General features: G+C 49.2%; 1 protein-coding gene across 1 annotated transcript; it reads left to right on the top strand.

The window, feature by feature from the left end:
• The first annotated feature begins 7,378 nt into the window (after positions 1–7,378).
• Positions 7,379–11,768, top strand: lig4 (ligase IV, DNA, ATP-dependent). The gene is made up of 3 exons (XM_056431745.1): positions 7,379–7,468; positions 8,520–10,584; positions 10,677–11,768. Exons 2-3 carry the CDS (start codon positions 8,528–8,530, stop codon positions 11,341–11,343), a joined length of 2,724 nt encoding a protein of 907 aa, XP_056287720.1. The 5' UTR covers positions 7,379–7,468; positions 8,520–8,527; the 3' UTR covers positions 11,344–11,768.
• The last annotated feature ends 1,881 nt before the right edge of the window (positions 11,769–13,649 follow it).

The raw sequence follows: 13,649 nt of genomic DNA, 5'->3' as shown, positions 1-13,649 counted from the left end.
GCATTCAGACGCCACGTGTTTGGACAGCATGTCCCGCCCACTGCTCACAAGCACTCCTGCTGCTGTTTACGACGCTGGCAGTGGAGTGGAAGTCTCCAGCCTGCGCGGTCCACACGCCGCCTTATCAGCCGACACTCGTAAACATGTTTTGCAAAAGGAAACACTCTGGGAGAAAGAAGGCTGTCGTAAAAAGAGCCGAGCATAAGTCGATATGCATTATATATGATATTTGTTCCCCCCTGATGAGCTGGTGTGATGGCTCGAGGGCGGAGCAGCGTTGTATGTCAGCTTCAACAGATCCCCGTCTACAGGAGGGGTTTTCTGCCATGCTCCCTCGCTTCTGTTTATGGCAAAACATGACCTGTAACCCGATCACGTCCTACTGGTGGAAAGCGCTTACATTTTTGTTTCCCAACTCATTAGTTGAATTAAACCTCTGAGCATGAAGCCACAAATAAGAAATCAGAAGTAGGAGGGGATTCAGCAACTAAAGGACGTGATAGAAAAGGTCCAGGAAGCTAAAAGCTAGCATGGCTCCACTGATTTCTATTGGTTAAGCTAAGCTAACATGCTAACTTGTAATTCAAGTCAAATGGTTGTAATTCGTGATGGTGATATGTGTGACTGGAATAGGCCAAAAGCTAGAGATGTCCTTGAAATATAGGAAGTGAACTGAAAGTCTCGACCTGCCCGGTAAGACACACGCCGGATTACTGTCAACAGATCAGTTCATTAAATTCATTTTAAAAGCTCTATGATATGTTATTACTATTATATTTTTGAGGTGTATTTGAGGTGAGAAAAAAGATCCTCTGGTTGAACTTATATGAGTCACTGCTGGCCTCAGGCGGAACATGTGGCCACACATTGGGTTTGCATACAAAGACATGCTTTCTCATACACCTTTATGTTGCTGTTTGAATTTGCATCACTTTTAAATGTTGAAGGGATGACATTTACTTTACCTCCCTTGGCTAATGCCTTGCATTTGCATGTTCCTGAAAGATAAATAGCCGTATGATTCTGAGACTCGTATACCTTTATACCAACAGAGGAGGACCTCTTTCCCCCGATGGACACAAGTACAAAGTATACAGAAGAGGAGCTTGATAACTGAAGGCTCTGGCTCCCAGCGGACTTTTTCTGACTCAAGTAGCCCCGCATCAGGTCACTGCAGGTCATCCAGGTTGTTATGTCATGCTTGAAGTTTAGCGTATTGGTTGGTTTTGTTTTGATCAATAGATAAAAGTAAGTATTATCTGCATAACAATGAAAGTATATGTAGCATATATAAAGTGAATCTAATTGGCCCTAGCACAGAACCTTGTGGAACTCCGTGACTAACTTTGGTGGTCATCAAGGCTTCATCGTCTCTGGAATAGGATGTCATGGTCAATAGTGTCGAACGCAGCACTAAGGTCTAACAAGACCAGTACAGAGATGAGACCTTTATCTGCTGCCATTAGGAGGTCATTTGTAGTTTACACCAGTGCTGTCTCGGTGCTGTGGTGTTGTCTAAATCCCTTCTTAAGAAGAGTTTTAACTACAGCTGCTTTGAAGGCATGTGGTACACATTGATAATATCTAATAGAGAGGTGCCAAACATCTTTAGGCAGCCTCCTCGGGATGGGGTCCAAGAGACAGGTAGGGGGTTTAGAAATAGAAACTGCTCCACTACCCAGCATGCCGCTGGCTGTGTGATGCCCGGTCGCAGAAAAAAGAGATGGTTGAATCCCTGTGTTGCATAATGACAACAAATGATCGTTGAATCCTTGCGTGGCTAAAGCCTTGAGGACCACTCTTGTTTTCGTGCCATTTAATCCATCATTAATCACAACTCCTCGTTTTATTTCCTGTCGTTACGCGCAAATCTCTTTCAATTTGTGGGAAAGCGGCATACAAACGCTAAACACCCCACACACACGTGTGGCGCCCTGATCCCACACACTGGAAACGCAGCCTTCTGCGTGACATCGGAGTTTTAAGCACGGCATTGTCTGTCGCACTCAAAAAACCCAAAACACGCACGCTCCAGATTAGGAGTCATGGTGACTTTGGTGCACAAATACAGACATGCGCATGAAGTCAGCTTATCCTCGTTTCCATCTGTGTGTGTGTGTGTGTGTGATCTTTTACCGCCTGAGAGCAAACAGCATGAAACACACAGAGCCTTTCAGAATAATTAATTAATAAATACGTAGTTTTTTCCCCATGTATGATGTTTTCACTTTTCTTCTTCTTCCTTGATGGGAATTAAACCACCTTCAAAATGCTTCAGTAATCTGGAGGGATCTTGACCTTCATATACATTTCTGAACTGCACTGTAGTTCTTCTAGTCAGTCACTTGATGTTTTTCCGTTTTCTTGTGCGTCACATGCTGCAGCTCTGCGTGGTTGGCAGTGATGTTAACAGGTTCTCCGGCGTGGAGGAGGATGGTGCTTTCAGAGCGCAGTGAGTGAGACACTGATGCTAATGAGGCATTATCTTAAGCTTCTAATGCGGAGCATGGCAGTTTAACGGCCCCTCAGCGCACAACCAATCTGACTCCCTGGATTTGGGATGGTACTGCCGGTGACCTAAAACCTAAAAACACACAGTTCGCTCACACTACTTTTGCTGGATTTCCTTTTTTTTCTTTATTGTAGTAGGCAACATATGATGAGACAGTAGTCGAAGACAGAAAGAGCTGTGACCACGAAGTTAAACAGAAGAACAAATGCATTGGTGGGGAGCATGCATATATAATTTATATGTGTGTATATATATATGTATGTAGGTTTATGTCTATATATATATGTATATATATATATATATGTGTATGTATGTATATATATATATTAATATATATACATATATATGTGTATATATGTTTATATATGTGTATATATATGTGTATGTATATTTATATATATATATGTATATATACATATATGTATATATACTGTATATATGATATGTATATATACATATATATATATATATATATACACACATGTACCGGCACCTGCAGAGCAGCGCTGTAGAAGCTTCACCGTTCTCGCCTCGGAGCCTTTGGCCTCTGAATGAACGAAGACGAGGGGGATTTCGTGCTCACTGCTGTTCGCCGGCTGGATTTATGTGAATCTTTCAAATTCCTTTTTAAACCCTGGCTTTCGACAAACTTTGCTCTAAACTTTTGCTCCTCGCTGCATTGCCGAACGAGGACAACTATTTGAATCCTTCTACTTCTGGACCTGCGGCAGGATTTCCAGCAGAACCTTCGTTGCTGCAGTCGTATGGAAACACACACAGATGGACTACAGTTGTGTTCCTTTGCCCGGTTACCAGTCTTTGTGCTAAGCTAAGCTAACTGGCTCCATACTCAATGCAAAGAAATGAGAGTGGTATTGATCTTCTCGTCAAACTCGGCATGAAAGTGTTTGTACTCACCAAAACGTTCAAAGGAGGATTTAGCGGCATCTACTGGTGAGGTTGCAGATTGCAATTAAACGAATTCCCCTCACCGCGTGTCGGAGAACTACGGTGGCCTTCGAGTATCGTAAATAAAGACGGCAGCTTCTGGTGCTGAAGGAAATTATGCTCACGAAGAAAGCGCCAAAATTGCAGTTCCTCAAATCGCCACTTGAGGCCCATAGAAGTTAAAAAGCCCAACTTTACAGCATAAATAAACCTGTTTACAGCCTCGTACAAAGGGCGGTGTTGGTCTCGATAGCTAATGTCCAAGTTACTGACAACTTATAGGCGACGTCACAGAGATGCGTCCATGTGGTAGGAATGGGAACGTGAATAACACGCTGACAGGATTATTTCTTAAACTTAAAAAAGCGACGTCATCCGCAGGGGCCGAAAACAGGACCAGATACATGATATTTAAACTTCAGTGAAACCCCACGTGTTCTTTTTTATTTGGCCATGTTGTGCAGCATGTTTCCGTTTTCCGAAAAATTCTCCCATCGTTCTTCGACCTCCATTGTTCTCGACGTTGCAGTTCTCGCCGGCGCCGCTTTCTAAGCTTTCTGAGATGTGGGTCACCGCGGCTCAGGTCTGACCCACCGGCGTCTGGCCCCCGCGGTCCAGCCGGTGCCGCGCTGCTCTCGACTTTAGTCCCGGTGCTTGTTTACCTGCTGAGTGGAATGTGGAGTTATGTAAAGCTTAATCTATCCAGAGTACATGTTCCCACTGTTACCTGGGCAACACACACACACACATGGGTGTACGCACAGTCTCGACAAACAGCTTGATGATAGGGTGTCTCTCGTGTCGCACGGGGTATATCAGAACTGTGCTCAAACACACAACCCTTTGAACACGCCGCCTCAACACACACACACACACGCACACACACCTCAGGCGTCGTTAACCAGTCCGACTCTGTGCATGGAAAGTTTCCCCTCATGTTTGCTGAACACACAGCGCTGACGCGTCTCCGTGATGTGTGTTGTGGTCGTGACGTGCCGGACTAGGTCAATATTTCCTTCCCGGAGGTTTCCATTCGTGGAACCCAACGCAAATCGAATCATACGGCGTCCCCCCTCCCTGACAGGCAGACAGGAAGTGTGTGGGACGGAAACATGTACACAACCAGAAAGCACTAAAAGGGGGAAAAACACACATTACATCACCGTTTATCTGAGAGAGATAATGAACCTGCCTCCATACGCCCCGTAGGAACTCTCCACCAGCCCCGATCTCATTAGTGGGGAATAAATGGTGTCAATGGGATTGTCAGTCAGCCGCCCCCCTGAGGGCCCCTGAGGGCCACTGCACCGGGACCAGGACCAGGAGGCGGTGAATTGATTCCTTTAGGTGAAAGGCCTGCCATGTGAAGAGCTCCCCACTCCGATTGGAACATTGGCGCTTTGGCCGCGTCCACGCTGACCTCTTCAGGGGCCGCCATGGCCGTCCGGAGCGCCGCTCTGTGGAGCCAGCTAGCGATCCGATTGGTCCGGCCGCATCACCTGAGGCCTGACAAGAAGTGTGATATATACGCCCTGCCGCCATTTTCACACGTGACCCCCGTGACCTTGTGAGAATCAAGCTGCCGGCGCCAAACACACAGACACACACACACACACACAGACAGACACACAGACAGACAGACGCACACAATCTATCTGCAACCAGCAGGGGACAGGAAGTGCTTGCCACTGTCTCCGAGGCAACACATCACCAACAAGTCCCTCGAACTCGGAGGCTGACGCACCGCTTACTCATCGGCGTGTCGAGAGATGGGGAGGGGGGGGGATGGGGGGGGCAAAATCGCACTACCAAAATCCTTCCTCCTCCTCCTCCTCCTCGCTCAGTCCCAGTGGGAGTTGATGCATGCCACGGAAGCAGTGACGTCACTTGTTTACTGTCTTGTGGGTCGCTGCTCGTTGCAGTGCAGCAGCACGTCCAGCAGGGCTTATGTAACCCCCGCTGCACCGCAACATGACAGCAGGGTGACTGCAGTGTGTGTGTGTGTGTGTGTGGGGGGGGGCGGGGGGTGTAGCATGCACGTGCTGCACTAACACCGCGTGAGCTCCTCGCCGCTGCCCCGCATCGTGTGTGTGAAGTGAAAACGCTGTCTCAGCACATAGTAGATGGCATACGCACGCACCCGCGCGCACACACGCACGTATCCCAGGATCCTCCACTGCAGCAGCGGCTGACAGGTAAACAAACCCCTGCTGGTGCATGTGCGTGTGTGTGACTCAGGGATCCCTGCAGACGCGCGTCGCCCCCTGGCGGCGGCCGGAAGCAACGAGCGAGACCAAATTTGGGTTTCCGCTGGAGGAGGAGCCTCACTTTGTTTATTCGTCTCACGAGGGCATCACTGGGTCTGATTTAAAAATGATTAAATACAATGCTTCCGAATAATATAATGTATCACGTGTATGTAATGACTCTCAATGCTAAAGAGGGCGTCTTAAAGGGACAGTACCTTGTATAGCACTGCAGGTACAGGACAAATATGCATGTTTTTGAATTTTTGGGGTGAGCTCTCCCTGTAAAATATAGCAACACCAGATTATTTGTTCCTCGTATACATTCATATCCATATAGTGTTATCATCGTTCCTATAAAGACACCTTTATCCACAAAGATAACGATATTACTATATATATATATATATATATATATATATGAAAACACGTATTTCCCTATCTGCTGTGTGCTGTGTCCATTTGAGCATTAAAAATAAATAAAAGAAAGACCTGTAGCATGCTTTATTGATCCCTGTCGGGAAATCCCTCCTCCCTCACACACACACAAACAAAGGTCAAAGGTGAGGGTTATGGTTGAGCGCCACACCTCATGGCCTGGAAGAGAGTGTTGCTGTTTCGCTGCCATCCAATAATCCAACCAACCATTAATACATGACTCGACTCTCTAACCTTTATTTTAAAAACCTGCGTATCGGTATTTGTGGAATCTACGTCGGGCTCTGCGGCCTCAGATACTTTGGATTGGGTACAAGACATTGCTGGCACAATTCAGCTTCCACTTTTCAAGTCATGGCCTGCACCAGTCAATGCTGACGCTGTGATAGTCAAACGCTTGAGGTTAAAAGTTGTGACGCTGTTATCCAAACACCAAATATACCAAGTATTTGTAGATCCGACTAATATTGTGTGCACACTAAAACAGCTGATCAGCCCATTAATATTTTTTTTATTAGACCAAGGCCCCACACCAGGAGGGAATATACTTATTCTTTTCAAGCAGTATTTGTTGGTCATAAAAGGATCCCAGGCCCATTTGGCTTCACAATCTCCACTGAAGATAAGCTGACTGCAATTATGGCCAACCAGGGAGCTCTTAAGTGTTAAAAGCACCACCTGCAACCAGAGGACTCTGCACCAAATATGTCCACATCATCATTGTCGTGAAGGGAACCGCCTTCTTGAGGTCAACAAGTGCGCTTTCCTATATTTTCCTACCAGCGTACTACTGGCTCACCCGAGATGGGAAACAACCTCACGGGCTGCAGCTCCTCAGCACTGTGGCGTTTCAGTAGCGCCCTCTGCTGGCGAAGAGTGAGAGCGACAACGTTACGTCTGCTGGGAAATGCACCCGTTTTTCATTATTACGTTCATTATAAACATCATACAAATAAATAAATGAATGCAGCACAATGGGTGTGAAACAGGCGTAGCTTAAAACGTTACAACATAAGTTCAATTTATGAATACAAATACGTAAATAATAGGACATTTCAGATTAAATATATTTAAAGTGACGCCTTCAAACTGGAAGATTTGAGCATCACGAGTCTACAATTTAGTTCTTTCGTATTTATGTTTTTATATCGCGAATCGTATTTGTGATCTTAATTGTAGGGCGACAACGGTTCCGCTTTTGTTTCCGGGGAACGTTTTCCTCGCAGGACCGCACCGTCAGTAAACGAGGAAGTGCCCAGCCTGTAGCTCGCGGGGGGGAGCCTGCCATACGCGACCTCTTCTTTGGAGGATAAACACAAGAAAGGTAACTCTACCATCTGACACACTTCTTTATTTAGTGAGCGTGTATCGTCTCCGTTTCTAAAAAACGAAGTTAAGAACAACACCTCGGCGCGACGCTCTGCTTTCAAAATGAAAGCGCGTGAAACGCTTAACGATTAATTCCTTCACGTTTCGTCGTGTGTGTGAACTTAATGTTGCGTTTACCCTCTAACAACCCTAAATTACTTAAATATCAGCTAAATTGTCGACCTGTAACTTTTCGCGACAGATTCGCCGAATCAACACAGACGTCATTCGACAACGTATGCTTTTATTTTGAAAATATCCCAACTGGAGTTGACGGTAGCTTTGGAAAACATCTCAAATGTAACTCCGTTTAGACATTTATTAGAAGCTCATAGGAGACGCTGTACTTCGCATGACATCGCATGTTTAACGCAGTATTAGATTTCATACCTTCCTCCATCTTTAGGTAAACTTGTGGTTTTAATCTAGTTATGTTTCCTGTTTGTTTACATCCGCCTGCTGTCATATTGAGACATGTCCTGAACATGTTTAAGTTTGACTTGTGTGGGCCACGAATCTGCAAATAACTAGTAAGTGGACACATGATAATACTAATAATATAATATTCAACACATTTAATTTAGGCCACCACCAACACTTTGTCAGCTGTTGGGTTCGACCACATGACGTCATAGCCTGTATTCGTAATCAAAAGGCTCTTTTGTAGTTGTTGGTAAATTAGCTTAATTAACAAGCAACTATTACAAACATGACAATGATATTTTCACATTGAAGCTACAAATAGCTGATATTCAAATATTTAAATTGTATGATTTTCATTAAAACAAATGAAATTCAAGATGGGACACTAAAATGTTCTTTTGTAAACAAATAATTAGAGCTGCAACTAACGATTATTTGTATTATTGATTGAGCTGCTGATTAGTTTATCAACCATGAGATCGATCGTTTGGTCTATAAAAATCCCAAATACCCGTTGATTCAGTGATGTAATTGGTAAACCACCACAACGTGGCTGATTTAAAACAACATATCATTTATTTCAGATCTCCCCATGGAGGGGGCGACCAGCAGCGATGCTGCAGGTCAGCCCTTTGTGGCCGATCAGGTTCCTTTCCTTCACCTCTGTACCACCTTAGAGAAGATCCAGAAGTCTAAACTCCGACCCGATAAATCCAAGATCCTCGGGGATTTCATCGAGTCGTGGAGGAAGTTCCACTCTGCCCTGCACCAAGACGACCCCGACACACCCGACTCCTTCTACCCTTCCATGCGCCTCATCGTCCCCTCCTGCGAACGCGAGCGAATGGCGTACGGCATCAAAGAGAGCATGTTGGCGAAGCTCTACATCGACGTGCTGGGCCTCCCGAGGAACGGATCGGAAGCGAACAAGCTGTTGAACTACCGCGCTCCGACCGCATCGCAAGGAGACGCCGGAGACTTCGCCGGCATGGCGTACTACGTGCTGAAAAAACGGTGCCACGCCCAAGGAACCCTCAGCATACGAGAAGTCAACGACTTCCTGGACTCGGTGGCCGTCGACAACGCGGGCAAGAAGAAGGACCTCGTGAAGAAGAGCCTGCTGCACCTCATCACCCGGAGCTCGGCGCTCGAGCAGAAGTGGCTGATTCGGATGATCCTGAAGGACATGAAGCTCGGCGTCAGCAAAGAGACGGTCCTCCGGGCGTTCCACCCGGACGCGGCCGAGCTCTACAACGTCAACACGGACCTGGGCAAGGTGTGCCGGCAGCTCCACAGCCCCGCCGTGTCCTTGAGCGACGTCTCCGTCGAGCTCTTCTCCGCCTTCAAGCCGATGCTGGCGGGCGTGGCCAACATCCGCAACGTGGAGAAGCAGATGGGCAACGGCGTCTTCTACATCCAGACCAAGCTGGACGGTGAGCGCATGCAGCTGCACAAAGACGGCGACGTGTACAAGTACTTCACCCGCAACGCCTTTGACTACACGCAGCAGTTCGGGGCGTCGCCGCTGCGGGGCTCCCTGACGCCGTACGTCCACGGCGCCTTCAAAGTGGTGAGCTGCATCCTCGACGGGGAGATGATGGCGTACGACGCGACCACGGAGGCCTTCGTGCAGAAAGGGAGCAAGTTCGACATCAAGAGGCTCGCCGACGACTCCGAGCTGCAGACGTGCTTCTGCGTGTTCGACGTGCTGCTGGTCAACGGCCAGAAGCTCGGCCGGGAGCCGCTGAAGAAGCGCCTCGAGACCCTCGGCACTGTCTTCACGCCGGTCAAGGGGCGGATGCACCTGGTGCCGAAAGTCGACGCCCGGACGGTGCAGGAGGTGGTGGACGCCCTGAACGACGCCATCGACGGCCGAGAGGAGGGCATCATGGTGAAGGACCCCGTGTCCGTCTACAAGCCGGACAAGCGGGGGGAGGGGTGGCTGAAGATAAAGCCCGAGTACGTGGACGGCTTGATGGACGAGCTGGACGTGCTGATCGTCGGCGGCTACTGGGGCAAAGGGAAGCGCGGCGGCATGATGTCGCACTTCTTGTGCGCCGTCGCCGAGGCTCCGAAGCCCGGCGAGAAGCCGTCCGTCTTCCACACGCTCTGCCGCATCGGCTCCGGCTACACCATGAAGGAGCTGTACGACCTCGGCCTGAAGCTGGCCCAGCACTGGAAGGTCTACCGGAAGAGCGACCCGCCGGCCTCCATCCTGTGCGCGACGGAGAAGCCGGAGGTCTTCATCGAGCCCCGCGACTCGGTCATCGTCCAGGTCCGGGCGGCGGAAATCGTCGGCAGCGACATGTACAGGACCAACTGCACGCTGCGCTTCCCCCGCATCGAGAAGATCCGCGAGGACAAGGAGTGGCACCAGTGCATGACTCTGGCGGAGCTGGATCGGCTGCGCGGCAGGGCGTCCGGGAAGCTCGCCTCGCGGCACCTCCGCCTCGACGGCGACGAGCCGCAGAAGAAGAAGCGCAAGGCGCCGGCGAGACCCAGGAAGGTCGTTGGCGTCATCGAGCACTCCAAGCCCCAGGACCTCTCCGGGGTCGCCAAGGAGACGGATATGTTCGAGGACGTGGAGTTCTGCATCCTGAACGGCACGGCGGAGCGGCCCAAGGCGGAGCTGGAAAAGGGCGTGGCCAGGTAGTGTGAAAAAAGCCTTTTTTTTGGGTCCGACTGAAACAACCGTGTGAGTCCCGCGTGATGAAATGATGAACGCCGTTTCTTCCCATCAGGTGCGGCGGCGTCTTGGTCCAGAACCCGGGGCCGGACACCTACTGCGTGATCGCCGGCGCGGAGAACATGCGCGTGAAGAACCTGGTGGCGTCCGACCGGCACGACGTGGTGCGGGCCTCCTGGCTGCTGGACTGCCTGGACCGGAAGGAGGTGTTGCCGTGGCAACCGCGCCACATGATCCACATGTCGCCCTCCACCCGGGAGCGCTTCGCCGAGGAGTACGACGGCTTCGGCGACAGCTACTTCGCGGACACGGACGAGCGGCGGCTGCGGGAGGTGTTCGGGCGGATGAGCGGCGCCGACGCGTCCGCGGCGAACGCCGGCCAGCTGGAGCAGAAGTACGGCTGGGAGGACGTCCCCACCAGCATGTTCAGACCCTTCCGGGTCTACATGGACGGCTACGCCGACATCGGAGACCCCGGAACCGCCATCGCCGCCACCGGTCTGGACATCCGGGCCCTGGAGTTCCGTTACCACGGAGGTACGGTGGCGCCGGCGCCGGAGGAGGGAGTCTCTCACGTCGTCGTCTCGGAGGAGGCCAGGCTGCTCCGCTTCCGGACTCTGAGGCGCAGCTTCAGGGAGAAATTTAAGATCGTCCGCGACTCATGGGTGACTGATTCAATCGGCGCGGGCCACCTGATGAACGACACCGACTACCTGGTGTGAGGAGAACTCGGCGCTCGGGTTTTTAATTAATTTACTATCGGCAGGTTGACAAATAAATCACGGTTTTCAAAGCGAGCGAGCGGCACTCCTCAGGGGGTCCGTGCTCGTTTTTATTGTAGTGTTCTCAATGAGCGATCGCTTGTTCGTTTTAATGAATACGCCACTGTAAAGGTCAGCAGGCGGAGATTTGTATTTTTAAGTTTTAAAAGATGGGGTTGAATTGCGAATTATATATATTTTTAAACCCCACCACCTTTACGCTTTTAGCCGAGCGGTTGCGAACACATTTTAAGGGAACCAGGTTTTCCACGTTCGTCTTTAACCGCGGCCTCGAACACGCCGCTCTCTTTTTGTCTTTCTGTGCTTTTTTCTTTTTATTTCTGTCCAATCGTGAAGCACAACTCTAATAAATAACTTTAAGTACACGTTACTAACTCTGCTTTCTCTCCGAAGTCCTTGACTTCGACTTTATCATCGGACGGACCATGAGAGACAGATCTAGACATCTATCTGCCTGATGATCTGCTGGGAATTCCTGTCATGACTACGCCACTGTCTGTCCTGTTGAGACTCCGCCCCTCCTCCCACCCGCCATCCGCCTGATGGATGGGGAGGTCTCCATGGAATAATATGCCTACTAACTATTCATACACTCATCATGTCATATTCATTGAATGTATTTTAACTCTAAATGTGTCCTTGTCTATACATCACACATCATCTCATCTCCATCTAGAGGAGATCCTCTCCTCTCTCTCCTCTCTCCTTTTTTCCTTTTTTTTTTCCCCTGAAGGGTTGGAGGAGTTTTTTGGTCCTATGAGGTTTTTTTGGGGCAGGATGTATTGTGTACAGATTGTAAAGCACTCCGAGACAAATTTGTAATTTGTGAAATTGGGCTATACAAATAAACTGAATTGAAACTGAATTGAAAGTAGGTTTCAAACCTGACTGGGTGTGTGTTTTTCTACTTTTGAAAAAAACCACAACAACTGCTAATTAACTTAAAACTCGAGAACTGTGTGAAACGACGGCCTTTGCCTCGACTCGTCGGCGTGCGCTCGGCAGAAAGAGGGAGGGAGGGAGGGATGGCCACCACAGGGGTTTGTTAAAACCGGTTCAGCTCGAGCCCCCCTCCCCCTCCGGAAAAGATGTTACCGTCGTCTTCAAGAATGTCACCGATCGGCCCTGGGACTCATTATTTGTTCTAACCTTCATCAGCGCGGCCTCTCGGGGGCCGCTGGCTGCCCGGGGTCTCCTGGGCGTTGTTGTGCGTAAATGCCGCATGAATACATTTGAGCTACCCGCTCTCCACCGTATGCCGGCGTACGGGTTTCGTCGTTCTTAACCACCAAATTAATTAAAAGTCTACCTTTTCGATAATCTAGTGAAAGCACATGATTCAACACGAAGACCTCGTGCCTCGGAGCCCTCCTGGAACCCGCCGCCCACTCTGGACTATTTCCAGGCGACGCGGCGTGAGCGTTGGACTGACAGGCCTTCATTAGCGCGACTCAACCGGCGGCCTCGCACCACAACTGTTGGTCCTTTTTTCAAAAGTTTGAACTGCGTGGTCCTCGTCAGGAGCGGATCAGCACCCCTGAGAACCCATGGAGCCCCCCCCCCCTCAATACCCTAATTGGGCTGTTTGTTTTTTTAGAGATGGTATCCGGTGAGCGAGGAAACAAATGTTTGGAAGGTTCTCGTAGGTGTTTCCTTTAGCCGGAGCCGGGTTAACTGCCCCCCCTGTTTCCAGTCTTTAGCTTATGCTAAGCTAAGTGTCTCCGAGCTCTCGCCTCACATCTGGAGTCATCCGGAGAACGGTCTGAATAAACACACCAGATGTTTGTGTAGTTGTGTCTGTTTCTCTGGTTTTACTCATCTCGCAACCCCTCGGGTTTATCTTGTGGGCCCCTGACCCTCAGGTAGGGGGAACCAAGCTAAACATTGTTTTCCTCTGTTAAAACTATTGGTACCTTCCCTGTAAGAGCAGCAGATCCAAACTAATTTAAAGGACCATACTTTTGTTTAGCATATACTGGCAATACTTTTTAGATTTACGGGTCCCTAAAACGCTGCCCTGGCTTTAAATTATAAGGTACACATGAATTTTAAGTGGGATAAAACACATACGCATCAGTATTGTCCTTTTTAAAAAGAGGGGGAAAAGCTCTTTTCGTTTGATGGCAGCATCAAACCAGGTGAGGACCAACCTGTCGGGCTGGTACACTGTCAAGACAACCACAATACAGGCTCCGACCAGTCTGTTTGTGGGAGATTTCAAAATAAAATCACCACAGTTGTCACAA

This window comes from Pseudoliparis swirei, chromosome 14, assembly GCF_029220125.1.
Source record: "Pseudoliparis swirei isolate HS2019 ecotype Mariana Trench chromosome 14, NWPU_hadal_v1, whole genome shotgun sequence".
NCBI lineage: Eukaryota > Metazoa > Chordata > Actinopteri > Perciformes > Liparidae > Pseudoliparis > Pseudoliparis swirei.
This window is presented reverse-complemented; position numbering and strand designations above follow the sequence as displayed.